At 43.1% G+C, this 23,684-nt stretch overlaps 1 protein-coding gene across 1 annotated transcript in view; it reads right to left on the reverse strand.

The window, feature by feature from the left end:
* LOC134017789 (protein NLRC3-like) overlaps positions 1-23,684 on the reverse strand; it is a 31,947-nt gene that overhangs the window by 1,430 nt on the left and 6,833 nt on the right. The window contains 9 exon segments of the mRNA XM_062457818.1: positions 1,124-1,179; positions 3,293-3,466; positions 12,789-12,959; positions 15,224-15,391; positions 15,524-17,321; positions 18,391-18,443; positions 18,824-18,866; positions 19,276-19,410; positions 19,840-20,107. Of these exon segments, the coding sequence (XP_062313802.1) occupies positions 1,124-1,179; positions 3,293-3,466; positions 12,789-12,959; positions 15,224-15,391; positions 15,524-17,321; positions 18,391-18,443; positions 18,824-18,866; positions 19,276-19,410; positions 19,840-20,098 (2,857 nt within the window). The 5' untranslated portion in view covers positions 20,099-20,107.

Below are 23,684 nucleotides of genomic sequence, written 5' to 3' on the forward strand. Positions count from 1 at the left end.
ATCTTTCTAGGGAGGGGAGGAGAGCAGAGGGAAGAAGGGAAGAGGGGAGGAGAGGAAGGAGGGGAAGAGGGGAAGAAGGGAGGAGAGGAGGGGAGGAGGGGAGGAGAGGAAGGAGGGGAAGAAGGGAAGAGGGGAGGAGAGGAAGAGGGGAAGAGGGGAGGAGAGTAGGGGAGGAGGGGAGGAGAGGAAGAGGGGAGGAGAGCAGAGGGAGGAGGGGAAGAGGGGAGGAGAGGGAGGGGAAGAAGGGAAGAGGGGAGGAAGGGAGGAGAGGAAGAGGGGAAGAGGAGAGAAGAGGGAGGAGGGGAAGAGGGGAGGAGAGGAAGAGGGGAGGAGAGCAGAGGAGGGGAAGAGGGGAGGAGAGTAGAGGAGGGGAAGAGGGGAGGAGAGTAGAGGGAAGAGGGGAGGAGAGGAAGAGGGAAGAGGGGAGGAGAGGAGAGGGAAGAGGGGAAGAGAGGGAGGGAAAGAAGGGAAGAGGGGAGGAGGGGACGAGGGGAGGAGAGGAAGAGGAGAATAGGGAGGAGGGGAAGAGGGGAGGAGAGGGAGGAGGGGAAGAGAGGAAGAGGGGAAGAGGAGAGAAGAGGGAGGAGGGGAAGAGGGGAGGTTTGGAAGAAGGGAAGAGGGGAGGAGAGGAGGGGAAGAGGGGAGGAGAGCAGAGGGAGGAGGGGAAGAGGGGAGGAGAGCAGAGGGAGGAGGGGAAGAGGGGAGGAGAGGGAGGGGAAGAAGGGAAGAGGGGAGGAAGGGAGGAGAGGAAGAGGGGAAGAGGAGAGCAGAGGGAAGAGGGGAGGAGAGGAGAGCAGAGGAGGGGAAGAGGGGAGGAGAGTAGAGGGAAGAGGGGAGGAGAGGAAGAGGGAGGAGGGGAAGAGGAGAGGAGAGCAGAGGAGGGGAAGAGGGAAGGAGAGGAAGAGGGGAGGAGAGGAAGAGGGGAGGAGGGGAGAAGGAAGGGGACATAGCACACACAGACGTACACACAGTATTGATGTGGGTAATTGTGTTAAATTACTGCTTCTAAAAGTGTGTGTTTACAGTGTGTGTGTGTGTCCATTTTTGACAGTGTCCAAGTCACTAATGGTATTGTCCCTTGTATGACCTTGTGTACTAGAACCAAGTAGCAGTCAATACTCACGTCTCCAGGCCTTCAAAAGGCCAGGTTTGATCCAGCACTCTCCACCATGATCCACACTGTAGGGATATGCAGAGGAATGATGAAAAGACACTTCACCTGTTGATAAGTGACTTAGCAACTGACTTTCTAAGTAAACATGTTGTTTCTCTCTTATCATCAGAGGTGTATTCCAGAAAGCAGGTTTTACAAACTCTGAGCCAAACCCTGAATGAACCCTTGATGAACCCTGAGATGGGAAGCTCAGAGTTATCGCTTCCAGAACAGCTGATCTGAGTTAGTTCATTTCTAATTCACTGGAATTACATTTAGTCATTTAGCAGACACTCTTATCCAGAGAATTAGAAATTCTCATGCGTGCAGCCGAGTATGAAGACATTTTCAGAAAAATATTACTATTAAAAATATTTAATAGTAGAGCTGCACGCAGCATACTGATTCGCTCAGCCCCTTCTTGCCCCGCTCGCGTTCTCTCTCTCTCACTACAACAGACACGTCTGTGAATAAGCCCCTCTCTCCGTGCACGCTCTGAATCAATGCACGGGTCAAACAGCTTTTTCCCTCAGAGACAACAGGACAATCAATCTGGAGTTTACGAACGGTTAGGCCCAATCCCAATGTCCACCCTCACAGACTCACAGACTTTGAGGCACGTTCTCACTAAGTCTGTGAGGGCTTAGGGCTGTCCCACTGTCAAATTGTCAAGTTCGTGAGGGCTCTTTCGAACACATTTTATGCACCCGTAAGTCTGCATTTTTGCAGACTTGCCCACAATTCACAGCGTAGTGACGTGAAACACGAGGGTTACCGGGGGAAGCCTGGAAGAGAGAAAAAGATCCTGGCTAACCCTCTTCATAAGACAAGAAAGACGAAGAACAGTAAACAAACAAGCATGGAAGGAGCAACCAACCCTGACGTTAACAGAAATAGAAGTTAGAAATAACAGTTAACATCAGAAAGTTTAAACACAAAGCTCACTGACGGTTAATATAGCCAGAACTGGGTGTAGTAGGGCTGCACAATTAATACAATTTTAATCACGATCACGATTTTGGCTTCCCACGATCAAATTCGCGTGATGGAGCGATATTTAAAATGCGGCATTCTTTTGGCAAAGCCAATCTAGCGCTCTGTAAACCATAGGTGCGTTCGACATCGGCTGCGTGAAACGACCAGAGAGAGTTGCTGCTTGCAGTCGGGGAAGAGTTATAAACGGCTGCGTAAAGTCGGACATTCCTGCTTCCTGGTTTGCTGCGTTGACGTCAGTCATGGCCGATCAAGCGCTGTTTGCTTACTTCATCACTGACAAACTGCATGGTATAATTAGCCTACGTGACAAAAAAAGTTGTTTTGGTTAAAATCAACAAATAATCATGATAATTAATCGTGATCTCAATGTTGATCAAAATAATCGTGCTTATCATTTTGGTCATAATCGTGCAGCCCTAGTGTGTAGGTTGTCCTTTGATGATAAATTCCAAATATGCTTTCATCAGATTTGATCCAACAACATTACTATTTTACCTATAATGCCGCAAAGTGCTGAACCATTCCAATTCATAGCATTTTGAGCTCTTGTAGCCTCTTGCAGTCAATCACTTACTAGGTGATGTCAAGTAAGTGTGTGAGGGTTCAGGGCTTAGGGTTTAGGGGGGACATTGGGATTGGGCCTTAGTATCATCATTCTCTGCACAAAGGAGTCCAAAACTGAGTAAATATAATAATATTTGTAGTTAAAAACATTCGGCAAATATAACAATATGAGTCCAACATGATGTTTATATTATATGAAGCTCAAAAACTATTTTGCGCTCAAATTGATTCCATTTTCTTTTCTTGTTGAAGTCCCTAGCTACATTCACTTCAAACCGACACTAGGACCTAGGTTTGAGCTGAGCTACATTTTACAACGTCTGGTTTTAGTGACCTCTCTTTCTGGAGCTAAAAACCCAGAGTTTCCCTCATCTCAGGGTTTAAAAACTCAGTTTTCACTAAACCCGCTTTCTGGAAATACAATTATGATTGTGGCTACAACCATATTGTAGATTGTAGAGTAAACATGCAGTTTTAATTGTAACATCAAGAAATGCAAGGCCTATTAACGTAATTAGATATATTCAGTGTTAAGCGACATTACTTAAAGAGGTATATAAAAAACAAACATCTCCTTACTTGAGTTTCTCCAGTCTGCAGTGTGGATCCTCCAGTCTAGCAGAGAGCAGCTTCAATCCTTTTTCTCCTGGATGATTGTAGCTCAGGTCCAGTTCCCTCAGGTGGAAGGGGTTGGACCTCAGAGCTGAGGCCAGAGAAGCACAGCCTTCCTTTGTGACCAGACAGCCTGACAGCCTGTAGAAAGAGGATCAATATTGTGACAGAATCCATCTGGGCCTCCAGAGTGAGTCAGCACAGAGGGGTTCATTTGGCAGGTACTGTCATAGCTGCACCTCCCCTCATTAGACAGTGACCCACGTAATCCAATATCAGAAAAGTTGAAGATGTAACTCTTTATCCTGTATAAGAATGATAGTGTTCAGCATTCCATTTGTGTAGAGAGGCCAACCCCCCAGGTGAACTATAGGCAAGGTAAAGGCTTAGGTAAACAGGAAGATCCTTATCTTATCTGAGCATTTCACGTAAGTTAGCCTAAGCAGGGCCACTTTAAGACATACGCACGCACGCACGCGTGCAGGATCTATGCAAGGGAGCCAATGAAAGAAGAGCCATGTGACAGACAATTCTATATATTTGTACAACATGGTTTTTGTATTGGGAATGTTGGGATGATAATAGAGAATCGAGGATAAAGAACAAGCAAGTTTGCTTGTTCAATATTTCCACTATTTTAAACAGTTATCATATTCCAAAGGAAGAAATATTAGTGCATCTAAACCAGCCAAGATAAATTAGAGTAGGCTATAGGGAAAGGAATTGCACATTTGTGTGCCAGATAATATTTCCACAAAAACTCCCCCATTAAATACAATACATCATGACAGTTTGCATGATTTGAAATGGTCACTTATTATCACACTGGTATTTAATTATCACAGCAAACAATTACTGCACTGAACTGTAAGTAAAGCAAAAATAACAAAACCTGTAATTATCACTCGAATCATTCACGTCTTCTATGCTAAACCTAGCAGTCACGTGAACGTGAATGAGGTGAACGAATCCTTTCTGTTTCCTCTACTGAGCCAATGCAACAGTCCCTATGCGCTGCCACGAGAAGATGAACGAATCACTCACTGAGACGACTCGTTACTCCCCAGTCATTCTAAAGATTCGTTCAAAATGAAGGAATCGTTCACAAACGACACGTCACGACTGGCCTCTTGGTTGACGTGAACATACCACTTTACAATTAATAGACGTACACAAAAATAAATAAAAATGGCCATTCCTCTGTATACGGAGGTAGTGACCAAATCAATTAATAAGTCTCCCTGTGTGAGTTCTTGTTTAAACTGTAGTTAAGCTGTAGTTCTCCTTTAGCTTTCCGGCAGAATAGACAGCATCTATCTTCCACTTTCCTAACTGTAGGAGCCATTTGTGTTTCTTATTGACATGTCATATTATTTTGGTTAGATAGAACTGTCAGAATATTTTGGACACTGGGTGGCAGTCATTGGAGGCACAGGGTTCTATATTTAGGGACACAGGTGACAGGAAGGGGCACTGGTAGAGGGAAGGGACACAGTTCTCACCAGACCAGAGAACAGACCACAGTGCACAGACCACCAATGACATTGGGAAACCTGGTATGTCAATCTACATTTTACAACTATGCATAATAAATAACAACTAAACGGCAAATAAGGACTGGAAAATCTGATACATTGTGTCAGCATAAGATCACTCCTAAACTACCTGTGTATAATGGCAACGATATAGACGTATTGGAAAACTAGAAACATTAAGCGAGAACTCGCCCTTTTATTGGAACTTGAGCTTCAAACTGAAAAAGGTTTTTTGTATTCCACAAAACCTGGCCGCTATCCCCAATCAAGGGACATTGTCGTCACCTGCGCTGGTCTGACAGATTGGAAACCCTGAAGTTAAACGCGCAGGGAGAGTGTACTGGCAGCATCAAGCACGCTTTATTGATGCTATATAAGCCATATTGGGAAACGGCTAATATAATGGGGTTGTTCGACTGAATGCTAAAATCTTACAACAATATCGTCTGTTTGAAAGTCGTGCAGTCGGCATACAAACGTTCCTGCATTACGCCAATGAGGTCTTATGAATAATAAACAACTAAACGGCAAAGCCCTCTCCTGCTGCCTCTTCCTAGCTAGATATTTGTAACTACCTCCCGTTCCCCCTACCCTGCCTCAGTCACCTAAAATGTCATTTTACATATAAAACGGTGAAATATCAGCCTACCTGGCGAACTTGTTCCACTGAGTTGGATTCCAACTGAAGAATATCCCACCTCAGTCGCTCTTTATTAGCTAGTTACAAAATGTCCTGGTTTATACACCGCAAATATCCTGTGGTAATCCTGAGGTAAACTTCTTCTAAATTACAGTAAAAAAAACTGAAATACTTTTGTTCTGGACTGGAAAGTCATGTTTTGTTGACTTAAACTTTCAGATGTTAGCTACATTTTTCTTATCTTTGAATTTTCTGAGCAGATATACATCGCTGGTTCCGACGCCATTAGTTAATGTCGTTCTTTTTAGCAACACGGCTAACTGATCCAGAGGTGGAGATCACGTGACAGAGCATGCAAACACGTCATGCTATTGGACAATATTATCATAGTAAAATAACAGCAAGTTCTTCTGAAAAATGAAAGGGGAATTAAATGGAAGTGAAATTAACCAAATATATGCAAAAAAAACTTAGCTACCCAATACATGTATATATTTTAAAATAACAGAATGCTTATCAGTATTTATTTAATTCTGTTAGGTCATTAGATAACCATATTCTGCTCCAAAAGAGCAACATAACTGCCTGTTGGCTCTGCCTTCCGTCCTGAGAGAAGAGGAACTGCTATATTCGGATGCTGTTCGTGGATAACGGTGTTGGAACAAACGGTTAATCGTCAACACCATCATGCCTATGTATTTCTGTATTTCAACATTTTATATCTTGCTAAATATATATATATATATATTAAAGAATATATTGTGCTTATTAAAGTTATGCATTGTGCTTATTAAAGTTATGAACTTAGAAGTGTGCTCAGGCTTAAACATTGGGTCTCACACTGGGTGTGGGAAGCAGGCTGTTCTTTGTGTCTCTATCTCTTCATTTTCAGAAACAACCTTGAAACCGGGTGGAGACGGCACCCGAGCAGGTGGGACGCGTAGGCAAGAACAACTCCCTGATGCACGAGAGAACAAGCTCAACCCTTTTTTAATACTTGTGTTTCAATTGCACTGTATAAATATATGCTGGGGAGGGACAGATAGCCAGTTGGACTTCGTGAACCAGCCCAAACTCTGTTGCGGGTAGGGAAACGTAGACAACCCCAGAGCTCTGTACTTGTTGATTTCCAACTGCTGCATTAAAGCTGATATTATCGGACCTCTGCGACTCCAGACCACTCTTTCTAGAACACAGATTTGTGTCATTGAATACCATCATTACATATTGGAATAGACACATAGATTTTGAATCCTTCAAATGGTGACCCCGACGCTGAAAAGAGGGAGTCCAGAGGGTTCCGGCCCGACCGACAGATCGGGAGAGAGACCCGTACACCGGTACGAGGAGGCAGACGTAATCGTCAGAGGCGCCTCAACGTAAAAAAAAAGGTAAGCAGACACCTGTTAATTCAAAGTACTGCTATTCAGAACTGAGAACCAAATTTAAACGATTACTATGTTTCATCGTACGTAGTCAAACCAACAGTGGTGGGAAATCAACCGTTTTTGTGTTTTGTCTTTGTCCAAGGGGAGGTTAGAGTCCTCTCCAGGGGTTAGAGTCCCTAAACTCGTTGTCTTTGTCCAAGGGGAGGTTAGAGTCCTCTCCAGGGGTTAGAGTCCCTAAACTCGTTGTCTTTGTCCAAGGGGAGGTTAGAGTCCTCTCCAAGGCTTAGAGTCCCTAAACTCGTTGTCTTTGTCCAAGGGGAGGTTAGAGTCATCTCCAGGGGTTAGAGTCCCTAAACTCGTCTTTGTCCAAGGGGAGGTTAGAGTCCTCTCCCGGGGTTAGAGTCCCTAAACTCGTTGTCTTTGTCCAAGGGGAGGTTAGAGTCCTCTCCCGGGGTTAGAGTCCCTAAACTCGTTGTCTTTGTCCAGAGGGAGGTTAGAGTGCTCTCCAAGGGTTAGAGTCCCTGAACTCGTTGTCTTTGTCCAGAGGGAGGTTAGAGTCCTCTCCAAGGGTTAGAGTCCCTGAACTCGTTGTCTTTGTCCAGAGGGAGGTTAGAGTGCTCTCCAAGGGTTAGAGTCCCTGAACTCGTTGTCTTTTTCCAGAGGGAGGTTAGAGTCCTCTCCAAGGGTTAGAGTCCCTGAACTCGTTGTCTTTGTCCAGAGGGAGGTTAGAGTCCTCTCCAGGGGTTAGAGTCCCTGAACACTGTCTATTTGTGTGGAGTCAGATTGAGTTTAATAAAAAGAGAGGAGTGTGGTGTGTCTTTTCTTTGTCCTCTCCGGTACAAGAGGGTTACAGAATTGAATTGATGTGAAAAAGTAATATTTGTGTGGAGTCGGGTTGAGTTGAACGGTATTTTAAACAGATCTGTCGTTCTTTAAAAAATAAAATAAAAAATAAAAATATCCACTAGGTGTCCTCCAAGGACCATAATTGCCTTCAGTGCAAAATCTAACAAGTTGTCAAATTGTGAGATCACTAACTTTTATCAATCTCGTGCTTTTTTCTTTGACCAAGAAGTTACAGAAATCCCGAGGAGAGTTGGAGAAAGGTGGGGGCTAAAAGAGTCCAGTTACGTTGAGATCTTACAAAGGTGATCCCTGAGGGTATACCCCTGGTTTATAAATTGGTTCTAATACAATTGGAAGAGTTATACTAGAGCAAAATTAAGTGAATAGACGGTAAACGCTAAACAGCTGTGTTGGTCAAAGAATGGTTTGAGGAAATGTATGTGAAAAATTGTGAGGAAGCAATTGGAAAGTTACATAAAGGATTGGTTTAGAGAGGATCATGGAAGGTTATGAAATAAAACAAGAACGTTTTGTGGATGTGAAGAGATGATTGGTTTAAACACTGATGTTTTGAAGAGGAAACTATGAATATACTTTGATGGTATATGGGATAACATTTTAAGTCAAAATAGTAAAATCTAGGGTTTTTAAGAGTTTTGATAAAGGTATTAGATATAATGTGGTTAAAAATGAGAAAGAGAACATAACTAAATGTACTTTTATTTGGAGTTTAATTGTAATTTGGTTTTAAGTTTTATTTGAGAGTTTTATCAGAGCCTGGCATACTGTTTGGGATAAACAGTTAGGCTGTGATAATGTTGTATTAATAAATGGTATTAGTGCATGAAGAGGGTTATTATAACATTCAGTTCTGAAATAATTTGGGAACACTCATCAAGTCTGATAAATTGTGGTTATGATGGTTTGAGCTAATTGGCTCGTTTTGAACTGCAGCAAAACGAGTTATGAAGTTCTACCTATCTGACCTTTATAGAAAATATATTTGGGAAAAATGTTTGGTTAATAGCTACATTAAGAACATTATTTGGTCTATATTTCATTTAAGAAGCATACGGATTCTGGTTTGGCATAATGAAAATTGCTTTTATCATATCTTTGATAAAAAGAGGTGTGATTTGGTAAAATAGAGAATCTAAAACAATATTGGTCTTAAACTTAACTGTTTTAAAAGACAGAAAAGGTTTTTTGGAGTGAAAGAAATTAGACTAACAGTTGATTTTCTAAAGAAGGGAACAAAGAAACAGATTGTCATTTCTGGGCATGACTAATAGGAGTTGAATATGGGGGCTCGTTATTAGATGCTGTTACATGTTATCTTTAGTGATCAATATTATCTTTAGTGATCTGTGCAAATGACCAATACAAGTGTGTTCTACTTCCTACAGAGCAGCGTTGCACCTGACACTTAAGGCCGAAATATACTTTCCGCTATGTACGTGTACACATGCTGAATGGCTGCAGCACGTATCCTGCGTTCGTTTGGTGCCTACTTTAAGCACGTCTCCCTGGCCCTTAAATGTACGCATACGCAAGGTGCAATACCGACAGAAATCGTGGGCCAGTATACTATCCCTGCATCTCAGATGGAATGCTACCATCAACCTACCCAGACGCTCCCATGTCACCCCGCTCTTCATCTCCCTCCACTGGCTACCCATCACGGCCCGCATCAGATTCAAGACCCTGGTACTGACCTTCCGAGCGGAGAACGGGACTGCGCCTGCCTACATCCAGTCTCTCCTCCAGCCTTACACCCCTACCCGCCACCTACGGTCTTCTTCTGACAACCGTCTGGTGGCCCCACCTCTCAAGAGCACCCGCTCCCAACCCAAGCTCTTCTCCTGTCTGGCCTCCCAATGGGGGAATCACCTCCTCACCTCCATCAGAGACACTGACTGTCTCCCCACCTTCAAGAAAAGGCTAAAGACGCACTTGTTCCGAAAGTACACCAGCACTTAAAGATTTGTTAGTTGTAACTGATTTACAGTTAGGTCCATAAATATTTGGACATTGACACAATTTTCATCATTTTGGCTCTGTATACCACCACAATGGATCTGAAAGAATACATGTAAATGGACCATCCTCTGAAGTAAAAATAGCAGGTTACAGAGTAGTATTATACACCAAGCACACTTCTTGCTATTCCTAATCCGAAACCCTTCATGCAGTGGAAGAGGCGCCAACCATAGGGACTGACGTGGAAATTGACACCATACTGTTGAAACGATGACGATGGGTATGATTATGGATTTATCTGATTGAAAATGAAATTTTGAAAATGTTCACCCCTTTTAGTGTTATTTTATATTACTGGGAACCATATGTTAAGCTGTTGACTTATTATAGTTGAGCTTAGTATTATTACCACTACTGTACAATAATATGAGGAATAGTATATCTTAACCCTTGTGTTGGAGCCATTATACAACTTTGTTTTGTTTTATTTATATACCACATTGGTGATGCTAATAAATGGGCAGTTTTATGTTTGAGCACTGGGTGGAGCATTGTCTTTGGGAAGGCATATAGGTAATTAACAGCCAGGGATACACAGGTGTGTGGCTAGGTGGAAAAGCATACAGCTTTTCACCGTGTCAGGTTTGTGTGTCATTGTTTGATTTGTGTGCAAAAGAAAATGAATGGAACTAATCCAAAAATTAAATGAAATGGACTGTATTGCTGGTGCTACCGTGAGCAGGCCGTCAGCACAGAAATGCAGACATATTGTGGACATTGATTATTGGCACGCAGAACACGCGTCCAAGCAAGTGCTTCCCTGGTCCCACCTCATTGGCCTAATGTAAGAGTTGGTAAAAGACTCTACACCTTGTGTTGTCATAAGGGTCAAACATGACTGCTATTATATTTAACAGCAGAGAAAACCCCCAAATAGTTTTTTTTTTTACCCAACTTCAAATGTCTTACTTTTCCTAGTGACCCCAACATTTGGAACTCTGATTATCTGTGTTCAACATCCATTTGCACATTTTATTTCCATCTCTACCTCTTGATGCATGATTATGCTTTGCTTATGGTCTGCACCTCTCTTAGTCACCGACCACCTCTGGAGAAGTGGAACTCTCACTGAATTGCTCCTCCCAGGCTTTCTTAAATGTTTTAACTATGAGTTTTCCTGAGTTTTTTCTTGTCTTCCTTGAGGGTTTAGGTTGGTTTAGGTGCAGTTCTATGGGCCCTCTGTGACATTGCTTGTAGAAAGGGCTATACAAATAACATTGATTTGAACACAATGACACGGTAGTCAGTAACTAATGTGAAATATTAACCTGTCTGAGAAGCTGATGTCACTGGGCTGGATTGTACCTGTGGAATATTCTATCTCTTGTCATATACTGAGACATCGTGTGGTCATCCTGAGGTATTTCTATTATGATTATAAGAAGAATTATAAACACTATTACCCTCTGGAGGTAGAAATAAAGAATATCAGTGTAATTTTCCTCTCAAACACCAAGAAGGTTTGATTAGTCAGAGGACTGTCTGTTCAGGTTGGCTGACTTTACTTTTATCTCAAATGGAATCGTACCAAACTATTGTGTCAGAAATTGTACATGCAGTGCACCTTTTTCTTTCCTTTTTAAAAAGTGGAGAAGGACCATTTTGAGGGAGGAACAGAAGGGTAACATTTGCAGTGGCCTCTTAAATTTTACCCTTCTGTTCCTCACAAAATCGTCATAGTAGTACAGTACACCAAGAAAGTATTACATATTACATCCAATAGCAGGTCTGTCAGTATACCAAGCAGCATACGTTTCTGGCTATTTCTGACACACAACCCTTGATGCAGGGATAGTGGTGTCAAGCACAGGGACAACAGTACACTAGCAGACAGATACAAAACACAATGCCATGTCAATCTACAATAACATAATGAAGTAGTATGTCTTAAAGAGATTCCTGTCCCACCCTGATCTGTTTCACTCATCTCCTGTTTGTCTCCACCCCCTCCAGGTGTCTCCCATCTTCCTTCCTACCATCATTTATCCCTGTGTTTTCTGTTTGGGGTCAGTTCTTCTTGTTTGTCAAGCCTACAGTACCAGCATGTTTTTCTCTACCTCCTTTAGTCTTTTCTGCCTCTTAGTTCCCCTGGTCCTTACATCCTGCCTGCCCTGACTTCGAGTCTGCCTGCTGCCCTGTACCTGAATGACTCTGCCTTGTGGATGACAAACCTAGCCTGCCCTGAATATTCTTTGTCCGGCTCCCTTGTACCTTTAATAGACCACAAACTCACAACCAGTGTGTGGTGTGTGATTCAGTGCGTGGTGTGATTATAACTGTGGTTGTGTTATGTTGAACAGATATGCAGACCTGAACCACAAATAGTTTACAATAAAGTCCAAAAGAAAACACACCTTGTGTTATAATTATGCAAAGAGACGCTCACTGATGAGGCTGGGACTACGCCTACATAAAACCTTTACCGGCATTTAAAATTTCGTTTAAGTTGCTTGGCAGATTTTGTTTGTGATAACGAGCCAGGCCACCTAAAGCTATGTAGCTAATGATGAATATAAAGTTATGTTACCTCAATGTTAACTCATGTGAGCCGCATATCTCTCCCGACTTAATAAAGCTAAGTTAAACACTGCGGTACCGCGCTCCTTCACTTGGGTGAGAGAGACAGATATGAAAGCAGAGACCGAGTACTAATGCGCCTCTAAGAAAAGAAAAAAACTAATGTATTAAATGGGCTGCATTGCCATAAGCACACTGCACTACTTTGAGAGTGCTAATTTTTAGTTCAAATACACAGTTACAGATCAAATTTAACTTTTTACCGAGTCAAACCCTACTGCTTGTGTGTTTTGAGTGGTCTGGTCTTGACCCGGTATCGCCCTGACTTGGTCTTGGACTTGACTCAGTATAGCCCAGTCTTGGTCTTAGTCTTGACCCTTTCTCGACCCCTCAAAGTGTTGGTCTTGTCTCGGTCTCGATACACCTTGGTCTCGGTTTAGGTGATCTTGACTACAACACTGTCTCCTGGTTGTGTCATGTTGAACATGAATACAGACCTCAGTGTCTCCAGCTTGCAGAGTGGATTCCCCAGTCCAGCAGAGAGCAGCTTCATGCCGGCATCCTTCAGATCATTGTTATTTAGATCCAGTTGTCTCAGGAATGAGGTTGACTTCAGAGCTGAGCTCAGAGAAGCACATCCTTCCTCTGTGATGTGACAGCCTGACAGCCTGTAGAAGGTAATCATGATATGGATTACTAACACTACTATCTTCTAGAGGTAGAAATAAAGAAAATCAGTCTGATCATTTCCTATGGGTGTTGTGGTGAGTTACTGTTGCAAGCTGAAACCAACAGGGGGGACAAGGTGTTCTCATATAGAGCTTCTCTCCTCTAGAACAGACTTCATGTTTCAATCAGGGAGGCTGGCACTGTCTAGGTGTTTAGGGTTACATCAAGAGCACTGAGTTGGAACTGTGATTATCTGTGTTCAACATCCATTTGCACATTTTATTTCCATCTCTACTCTTGATGCATGATTATGCTTTGCTTATGGTCTGCACCTCTCTTAGTCACCGACCACCTCTGGAGAAGTGGAACTCTCACTGAATTGCTCCTCCCAGGCTTTCTTAAATGTTTTAACTATGAGTTTTCATGAGTTTTTCCTTGTCTTCCTTGAGGGTTTAGGTTGGTTTAGGTGCAGTTCTATAGGCCCTCTGTGACATTGCTTGTAGAAAGGGCTATACAAATAACATTGATTTGAACACAATGACACGGTAGTCAGTAACCAATGTGAAATATTAACCTGTCTGAGAAGCTGATGTCACTGGGCTGGATTGTACCTGTGGAATATTCTATCTCTTGTCGTATACTGAGACATCATGTGGTCATCCTGAGGTATTTCTATTATGATTATAAGAAGAATTATAAACACTATTACCCTCTGGAGGTAGAAATAAAGAATATCAGTTGGAGGACTGTCTGTTCAGGTTGGCTGACTTTACTTTTATCTCAAATGGAATCGTACCAAACTATAGTGTCAGAAATTGTGCATGCAGTGCATCTTTTTCTTTCCTTTTTAAAAAGTGGAGAAGGACCATTTTGAGGGAGGAACAGAAGGGTAACATTTGCAGTGGCCTCTTAAATTTTACCCTTCAGTTCCTCACAAAATCGTCATAGTAGTACAATACACCAAGAAAGTATTACATATTACATCCAGTAGCAGGTCTGTCAGTATACCACACAGCATACATTTCTGGCTATTTCTGACACACAACCCTTGATGCAGGGATAGTGGTGTCAAGCACAGGGACAACAATACACTAGCAGACAGATACAAAACACAATGCCATGTCAATCTACAATAACATAATGAAGTAGTATGTCTTAAATAGATTCCTGTTCCACCCTGATCTGTTTCACCCATCTCATGTTTGTCTCCACCCCCTCCAGGTGTCTCCCATCTTCCTTCCTACCCTCATTTATCCCTGTGTTTTCTGTTTGGGGTCAGTTCTTCTTGTTTGTCAAGCCTACAGTACCAGCATGTTTTTCTCTACCTCCTTTAGTCTTTTCTGCCTCTTAGTTCCCCTGGTCCTTACATCCTGCCTGCCCTGACTTCGAGTCTGCCTGCTGCCCTGTACCTGAATGACTCTGCCTTGTGGATGACAAACCTAGCCTGCCCTGAATATTCTTTGTCCGGCCCCCTTGTACCTTTAATAGACCACAAACTCACAACCAGTGTGTGGTGTGATTATAACTGTGGTTGTGTCATGTTGAACAGATATGCAGACCTGAACCACAAATAGTTTACAATAACGTCCAAAAGAAAACACACCTTGTGTTATAATTATGCAAAGAGACGCTCACTGATGAGGCTGGGACTAGGCCTACATAAAACCTTTACCGGCATTTAAAATTTTGTTTAAGTTGCTTGGCAGATTTTGTTTGTGATAACGAGCCAGGCCACCTAAAGCTATGTAGCTAATGATGAATATAAAGTTATGTTACCTCAACGTTAACTCATGTCAGCTGCATATCTCTCCCGACTTAATAAAGCTAAGTTAAACACTGCGGTACCGCGCTCCTTCACTTGGGTGAGAGAGACAGATATGAAAGCAGAGACCGAGTACTAATGCGCCTCTAAGAAAAGAAAAAAACTAATGTATTAAATGGGCTGCATTGCCATAAGCACACTGCACTACTTTGAGAGTGCTAATTTTTAGTTCAAATACACAGTTACAGATCAAATTTAACTTTTTACCGAGTCAAACCCTACTGCTTGTGTGTTTTGAGTGGTCTGGTCTTGACCCGGTATCGCCCTGACTTGGTCTTGGACTTGACTCAGTATAGCCCAGTCTTGGTCTTAGTCTTGACCCTTTCCCGACCCCTCAAAGTGTTGGTCTTGTCTCGGTCTCGATACACCTTGGTCTCGGTTTAGGTGATCTTGACTACAACACTGTCTCCTGGTTGTGTCATGTTGAACATGAATACAGACCTCAGTGTCTCCAGCTTGCAGAGTGGATTCCCCAGTCCAGCAGAGAGCAGCTTCATGCCTGAATCCCCCAGGTTGTTGTTACTCAAGTCCAGCTCTGTCAGATCTGAGGAGGGGAGAGCTGAGGCCAGCGCTTCACAGCACCGTTCTGAGAGGTTACAGTCATTCAGCCTAATAACATAAGGAGAACATGAGACATCATCAGTTACGTTTTGTATTATAGGAACATACGGTAATCAAACACTATCACAATATGTGCTGTTGTAATATTATCATTTAAAAAATCAAATTCCTAATACATACAGAGCAGCTTTGGAGTTTTTGACCACTGGCAGCAGCCTCAGAAGACCTTCCTCTGATCTGGAGTATTTCTTCAGGTCAAACACGTCCATCTCCTCTTCTGAAGTCAGCAACACAAAGACCAGAGCTGACCACTGTGTAGATGAGAGCTTCTTCTCACTGGAGAGACTTCCTGAGCTCAGGTAGTGTTGGATCTCCTCCACCAGAGAATGGTCATTCAGTTCATTCAGACAGTGGAACAGATTCATGCATCTCTCTGGAGAGGAATTCTCTCTGATCTTCTCTTTGATGTACTTGACTGTTTTCTCATGGCTCTGTGTGTTGCTTCTTGTCTGAGTCAGTAGGCCTTGTAAGTCAGTCTGGTTGGACTCCTTTGAGAGACCCAGGAGGAAGCGGAGGAAAAGGTCCAGTTGTCCATTCTTACTCTGCAAGGCCTTGTCCACAGCACTCTTGTAGAATCGGACTTCTGGTTTCTCTCTGAAAAGAGCCAACAGTTTGTTGGAACTGGAAGGTACTGGATTCTTAGACATCAGATTCTCATCGTTGTTGATGAATGAGAGAAACACAAACACAGCAGCCAGAAACTCCTGAAAGCTCAGATGGACAAAGCAGAACACCTTCTTCTGGAAGACTTTACGATCCTCTCTGAAGATCTGTGTGAACACTCCTGAGTACACTGAGGCATCACGGACATCAATTCCACACTCTGTCAGGTCTTTCTCATAGAAAATCAGGTTGCCTTTGATCAGATGGTGGAAGGCCAGTTTTGCCAGTGACTGAATACTCTGAATGCTGTCTTCATCCCAGTCTGAATCTGTCTCAGTTTTCCCAGCATACTTCACTTTCTTTTGTATGGTCTGCAACACCAGAAACTGTGTGTACATCTCAGTCAGGGTCTTGGGCATCTTCTCTTTCTTCTCTGTTTTCAGCATGTTCTCTAGGACAGTCACACACATTAGGGAGAAGACTGGAATGTGGCACATGATGTAAAGAGTCCTTGATGCCTTGATGTGTGAGATGATTCTCTCGGCCAGGATCTCATCACTGCATCTCTTCATGATGTACTCATCCTTCTGTGGGTCATTGAACCCTCGTACCTCTGTCACCCGGTTAACACACTCAGAAGGGATCTGATTGGCTGCTGCAGGTCGAGTGGTGATCCAGATGAGAGCAGAGGGAAGCAGGTTTCCTCTGATCAGGTTGGTCAGCAGCACATCCACTGAGGTGGACTCTGTGACATCACAGCACCTCTTATTCTTCTTGAAGGCTAAGGGCAGTCGACACTCATCCAGACCGTCAAAGACAAACAGAACGTTGTAATTGGAGATTCCAGATTCTCTCATTTCCATGGAAAAGTAATGTAGAAGATCCATCAAACTGAACTTTTCTCTATCCAACAAATTCAGCTCTCGAAACGGGAGAGGAAAGATGAACTGGATTTCCTGATTGGCTAGTCCCTCAGCCCAATCTGTGATGAACTTCTGCACAGAGACAGTTTTTCCGATGCCAGCAACTCCTTTTGTCAGAACAATTCTGATACATGTGTCTCGTCCAGCTGAGGGTTTAAAGATGTTGTTGCATGTGATGGCAGTTTCTGTTTTTGCTGATTTCCTGGATGCTGTCTCAATCTGTCTCACCTCATGTTCTTTATTGACCTCTCCACTCTCACCCTCTGTAATGTAGAGATCTGTGTAGATCTTATTGAGAAGAGTTGCGTTTCCTTTTTTAGCTATGCCCTCAAAAACTTCTTGAAACTTCTCTTTCAGTTTCAGTTTGAAATGATCGATTAATTCAAGAACACCTGGATAAAACAAACATTTTATATTTATTAACATACCTATACAATGCAAGCCTTCTAACTGACAACACTCTCTCTTAAAGCTGTACAATAATACTACTGCTAATATCTTCATAACTCAACATATGAAGTGGATGTTGCTTTTGAATACAGAATTATTTAGAGACAGGAAGAGTCAAGTGCTGCATTGTGTCAAAGTCAGGTCTACAGTTTGTTGTGTGTGTTGATTGTTTGCCTGTAGCTATGCAGGTTTGACTCTCCCATTTCGACTTGTGTTGGTTGACAAAATTATTATTACTGATGAGATGAAATGGACGTTATTTTCCCGAGGTACCTTTTTTCCTGACATACAGTATATGAGCAGTGTTGTACCTGCTGTATAATATAGACTATAAAGACATACACTAACAATACATCATATGGTTTAGTCCTGAGCCTAAGGTTAATGTAGGACTGTAATGAACAGTGTTGTACCTGCTGTAAAATATACAATACATCATATGGTTTAGTCCTGAGCCTAATGTTAATGTAGGACTGTAATGAACAGTGTTGTACCTGCTGTAAAATATAGACTAGACATACACCAACAGTACATCATATGGTTTAGTCCTGAGCCTAATGTTAATGTAGGACTGTAATGAACAGTGTTGTATCTGCGGTATAATATAGACTAGACATACACCAACAGTACATCATATGGTTTAGTCCTGAGCCTAATGTTAATGTAGGGCTGTAATGAACAGTGTTGTATCTTCTGTATAATATAGACTAGACATACACCAACAGTACATCATATGGTTTAGTCCTGAGCCTAATGTTAATGTAGGGCTGTAATGAACAGTGTTGTATCTGCGGTATAATATAGACTAGACATACACCAACAGTACATCATATGGTTTAGTCCTGAGCCTAATGTTAATGTAGGGCTGTAATGAACAGGGAGACTAAAGAGGGTTTGTACTGTTGAGCATGAGGGGCTGAGCTGTTACTCTATCAAGCCCGTTGGCTGATGGCTTTGGAAAGGCAGGCTCAAAAAATAATAAAAGAAAGCAAGTTCAAAATACAGGCTCACCATTGTCTTCACCACTCCTGTTTGTCTCTCGCTCTTTGTCTTCATAGAGTTGTCTGAAGAAATGAAATAATCATGTCAATATTGTTTTTGATTTGAACAGAAATGACAGGTTTGCTGCTTTGAGGTTATGCCTCACTTACTGTAAGCATACAAAGTATTTTCCACTGTCAAAATGATTGTATACTTCATTATTGTAATGTCTAATTTACATTTACTCATTTAGCAGACACTCTTATCCAGAGCGACTCCTGTCCTTGTAAGTACAGGGACATTCCCCCCGAGGCAAGTAGGGTGAAGTGCCTTGCCCAAGGACACACCGTCATTTGGCAATCGAACTGGTAACCTTCAGATTACGAGCCCGACTCCCTAACCGCTCAGCCACCTGACTCCCCGTCTTATGATACCACATTAAAATACATGTTTACTGTCTTACGTTGGTGAGGAGGTGCTTTGCTGTGGGATCAGGGATGCTTCCTCTGAAACAGAAAGGTTGGTGTGTAACTTGTCTGAATGGGCGGAGACGCCACCATGTATCAGCAGCAGGAGTTCAGAACAGAAGGAGGCTCCTTGCTGATGCTCAATGGCACAGTACAGTATATCATATATTGTAGCCTAGACATTGTTTTATTTGTATTTTCTTACTTTGTAATTGATACTTGTGAGAACACAAGCCAACACACACACACACATTACTTGTGATATGAATATTTCCAACAATATTACTCTAAGCTCTCTATAGCATACATATACTGCCTATGCTTCATCTTTTACCATGACAGTCTATTTCATCATGATCATTTCTTATGTACCATGACAGTCTATTTGATCATGATCATTTCTTATGTACCATGACAGTCTATTTCATCATGATCATTTCTTAAGTACCATGAGGCTCTGAGGGGTTTCCACCAGGAGCAGCAGCATGGCCTCCAGTCTCAGTCGTGTTGGAGGAACCCTGGACTTCCTGAGGAAGACAGGAAGTTGAACTGTTCCCACCAGCCTCCTCAGCACCACTGACACCTGTGAGGAGAGAGAAGACAGGAAGAGTCAGGGCTGTCTCATCCTCTCAGGTGTTCCACTCTGTGGAGCTGTGGGTGACATGTAAGGATCCTGTCCTGTGTCTGTGCTGGGTTTCCTGTCCTGTGTGGACTGGGGTTGGTGTTAGCGTGCTGGACTACCACTAATATAATGTCACCTTGTTTAGTTAAGAGAAGGGTGTCAGTCGTCCTTACAGTGTCTGCAGTCCTAAGTGATAGATACACATGCAGACTAACACTGCCGACACAGAAAGGAGGGCAACATCTCTACACTGCATCTCTGACAGTGAATACAACATATGTCTTGATATAATGTATACCAGCTTATGACATTGCAGCATTATCACTGCATTGTTGTTTTTGTTTCCAATTTGGGATAAAATAATAATACTAATACCCATAGAACACTTACCCATCAGCCGCTCAGCAAGATTATTCTGATCCATCTTTCTCAGGATCTCCACAGTGATCTTCAGAGCTCCTTCCAGTGTGTATGTCTCCTCCATCCTATCCACTGTGTCTGTTCTGGCAGGTCCCTCCAACCTGCTCTTTGGGATGGGATCAAACCCATCCAGAACTTTATCCTGCAGGTACCATTTAAACGTCTTCAGCTCCTTTTCCCCAAGCTGCTCCAGAGTTTTCAACAGGTGCGTTTTATTACTTGTGGCCATTGTGGATCACTGGAGAAAGTGGATTGTGTGTTGCTTAGTATATAAAGTTCAAACATTTCTTAAAAACTAGACTTTAAGTGACACAAGATGTTTCTAAATTAGTATGTTAAAAGCCATTGCCATCACACAAGTATTGTTGTTCTCTTTCAGAATCTTTTTTTTTCACACTTCACAACATTTTTCACACTTCACAACACTCTCTCTGCCCTGTCTCTGATCACCTGCCCTGCCAGAACCCTCCTCTCTCTGCCCTGTCTCTGATCACCTGCCCTGCCCGAACCCTCCTCTCTCTGCCCTGTCTCTGATCACCTGCCCTGCCAGAACCCTCCTCTCTCTGCCCTGTCTCTGATCACCTGCCCTGCCAGAACACTCCTCTCTCTGCCCTGTCTCTGATCACCTGCCCTGCCAGAACCCTCCTCTCTCTGCCCTGTCTCTGATCAGGGTCTTTCTCATGCTCAGGATACTCTTGCACAGTGCAAATGACACATTCACCAATGCACAGAGGAACACATGGAACAGGTGTACACTAGATGGTGTATTGAATACGATACGATGAACTTTATTTTCCCGATCAGGGAAATTTGTCTTGGACTCTGCGGTGCGTCATGAATGCCTGACAATTGACAATGAAAGTTTGTCATCATGGGTTGTCATGGGCTAGCCATCTCTCTGACCGACAATCAAAAGCTGTTAGCACTAGCTCCCCAGTCTATAGAGGACCAAAGTAGTCTAAATAGACCCTTGATTACACATGTACAGTTTTCTTGTTAAATGTCATAGTCTGTCTCCTTCCCTGGCCACTGTTTACTGATAACACAGTACATCCTCACAGTAGCCTCTGATCACATTTACAGACACACTAGACATGTTTAATGGACATGAAATAATGGTATACTGTGCAGCCTAGGATCTATGCTGATAAACAAACACGTCAGTATTTGAAAGGATAACACATCAGACCAGGAATAGAGATGCTAATTTACTTACTCATAACCTATTCTGGACTGACAGTAAATCCTTCACTCTCCAACATATGAATAAACACCTTCTACTGACCTTTATAAAACTCTGGTTTCACCCTCAGCCTCCTCTCTGTGATCCATCTCGTTCTGTGTGTGTCTGCTGTAATGCGGACAGTCTGATCACCTGTAGTGCTGCCTTGTACTCATCTGATCCCAACGTTAAAGACTACTCTTACTGCTGTTGGTATTGGTACTGTTCATGGAACATTCTGTACATATTATTCAAGTCCAAATATATATACCCCTCACTCTTGGTTGATCCTGTTTGGAGTCTCAGTACTGGAACTTTCTTATGTAAGGGTGCATGCATGCCCAAACAGGATGGGAGAAAGGCAGAGGTTTGAAGGAGAGGGGGAGGTGTAGAGGAGGAGAGAAGAGGTAAAGGAGAGAGGGGGAGGAGTAGAGGAGGAGAGAGGAGGAGGAGTAGAGGAGGAGAGAGGAGGTAAAGGAGAGAGGGGGTGAGGAGGAGAGAGGGGGAGGTGTAGAGGAGGAGAGAGGAGGTAAAGGAGAGAGGGGGTGAGGAGGAGAGAGGGGGAGGAGTAGAGGAGGAGAGAGGGGGTAAAGGAGACAGGGGGTGAGGAGGAGAGAGGGGGAGGAGTAGAGGAGGAGAGAGGAGGTAAAGGAGACAGGGGGTGAGGAGGAGAGAGGGGGAGGAGTAGAGGAGGAGAGAGGGGGTAAAGGAGACAGGGGGTGAGGAGGAGAGAGGGGGAGGAGTAGAGGAGGAGAGAGGAGGTAAAGGAGACAAGGGGTGAGGAGGAGAGAGGAGGTAAAGGAGACGGGGTGAGGAGGAGAGAGGGGGAGGAGTAGAGGAGGAGAGAGGGGGAGGAGTAGAGGAGGAGAGAGGGGGTAAAGGAGACAGGGGGTGAGGAGGAGAGAGGGGGAGGAGTAGAGAGGAGGTAAAGGAGACAAAGGGGGAGGATTTGATCCTGGTTAAGGCGTGTTGTGACTCGCACTTTAGATCTTTTTCAAAAAAATCTTAATCTTGACGGGAAGGAGAGAGAGATAGAGAAAAAGATAGAGAATGTACACTGTGTATATGTGTGAACGTGTTTGTATCAGTGTACTGTATGTGTAAATATATGTTTGTAAGTGTGAGTGGAGGTGAATGTAGTACACCACTGTGTGGTGTGTGTGTATGTATATAGGTTTATATAATAATAATATTATATGTGTATGTTTGTAGGTTTGCTGTATGTATACTGTACAGCATGCTTGTGTTGTCAATGTTTGACCTATAATATCTTAACTTGCCAATATGTTAAAATGTTTTGATAAAAAGTGAAAGACATAGAGGGGAAGGGAGAGAGACAGAGAGAGAGAGAGAGAGAGATAGAGAGAGAGAAAGAGAGATAGAGAGAGAGAGAGAGAGAGAGAGAGAGAGAGAGAGAGAGAGAGAGAGAGAGAGAGAGAGAGAGAGAGAGAGAGAGAGAGAGAGGAGCGGGAGGGAGGGAGGGAGGGAGGGAGGGATAGAGAGTGTTTTCCATTACTGTGTGTGGAAGCACTAATCAGTGGTTCACAATGCAGCCATGTCCTAGTGCTGCCCCCTAGTGGTGCTACAGGACACTTGTCTCATTGAAACAATGTCAAGACTTTACAAGTGTTTAGATCCTCAAAGTGTTTCTTCTGGTATTAGTCACCTCTTCAGGGGCCCTAGCATTAGACCAGCTGGACACAAATGAAGGCTCTCCAGCAGCCTGTTGGTCATGTGATTAGAGAGCTGGGGGAGCTGCAATAGAGCAGTCAGAGACACACCTGGTATGAATACAGCCTTGGAGAGGAGGGCAGGAAGTGATCAGTTCCCCCATAACCCCCCAGGGTGGAGGGAGGACCTACACACACCAGACGTAGGTCAACCAGGTGTTCCACCGCTTCGCGTCGGGGTGCTGTTCGCCCTGTCGGGGCTTATTTTCCCGATAATGACCGTCGCTCTATACATTATCCCTTACATGTACAACAAAGAAAATGATTGAAAATGTTTAATGTTTTGGAAATAAATCTGTTAGTTGAATTTCAGTTTTATTTAAAATGTTGTTCAAAATATCGTGATGCGTATTGTATTCCTGGTACTCTAGTAGAGAAACAGGTGAAGTACACTGTGCTGCTACAGAACATCCTGACAGAGAGACAAAGAACATGCTGGCAGATACACAGCAAGCAGTAGCACCAAACACAAGTGGAAGAGGAGTGAAGGTCCATCAGCACTCATAAACATGCCTTATTCTGATATAAGGTGGGCTTTGATCCAGACTAGATGAATGCTGTCTTACTTGGTGTCATTAGAGTCTGATATAGGGTGGGCTTTGATCCAGACTAGATGAATGCTGTCTTACTTGGTGTCATTAGAGTCTGATATAGGGTGGGCTTTGATCCAGACTAGATGAATGCTGTCTTACTTGGCTTTACTCTAGTTATGCTCTTAAAGTCTTCGTATTTGTTCTAAATTAATGTTTGCTCTTCTTGTATGAAATACGGCACTCTACGCTTGTCCATGTTTGTAAATGGTCATATTTAGCAAACACGCCCCATTTATGTGAATGCGCTCATCGCTCAATTGGGGAAACCTG

Source organism: Osmerus eperlanus, chromosome 3, assembly GCF_963692335.1.
Source record: "Osmerus eperlanus chromosome 3, fOsmEpe2.1, whole genome shotgun sequence".
Lineage (NCBI taxonomy): Eukaryota > Metazoa > Chordata > Actinopteri > Osmeriformes > Osmeridae > Osmerus > Osmerus eperlanus.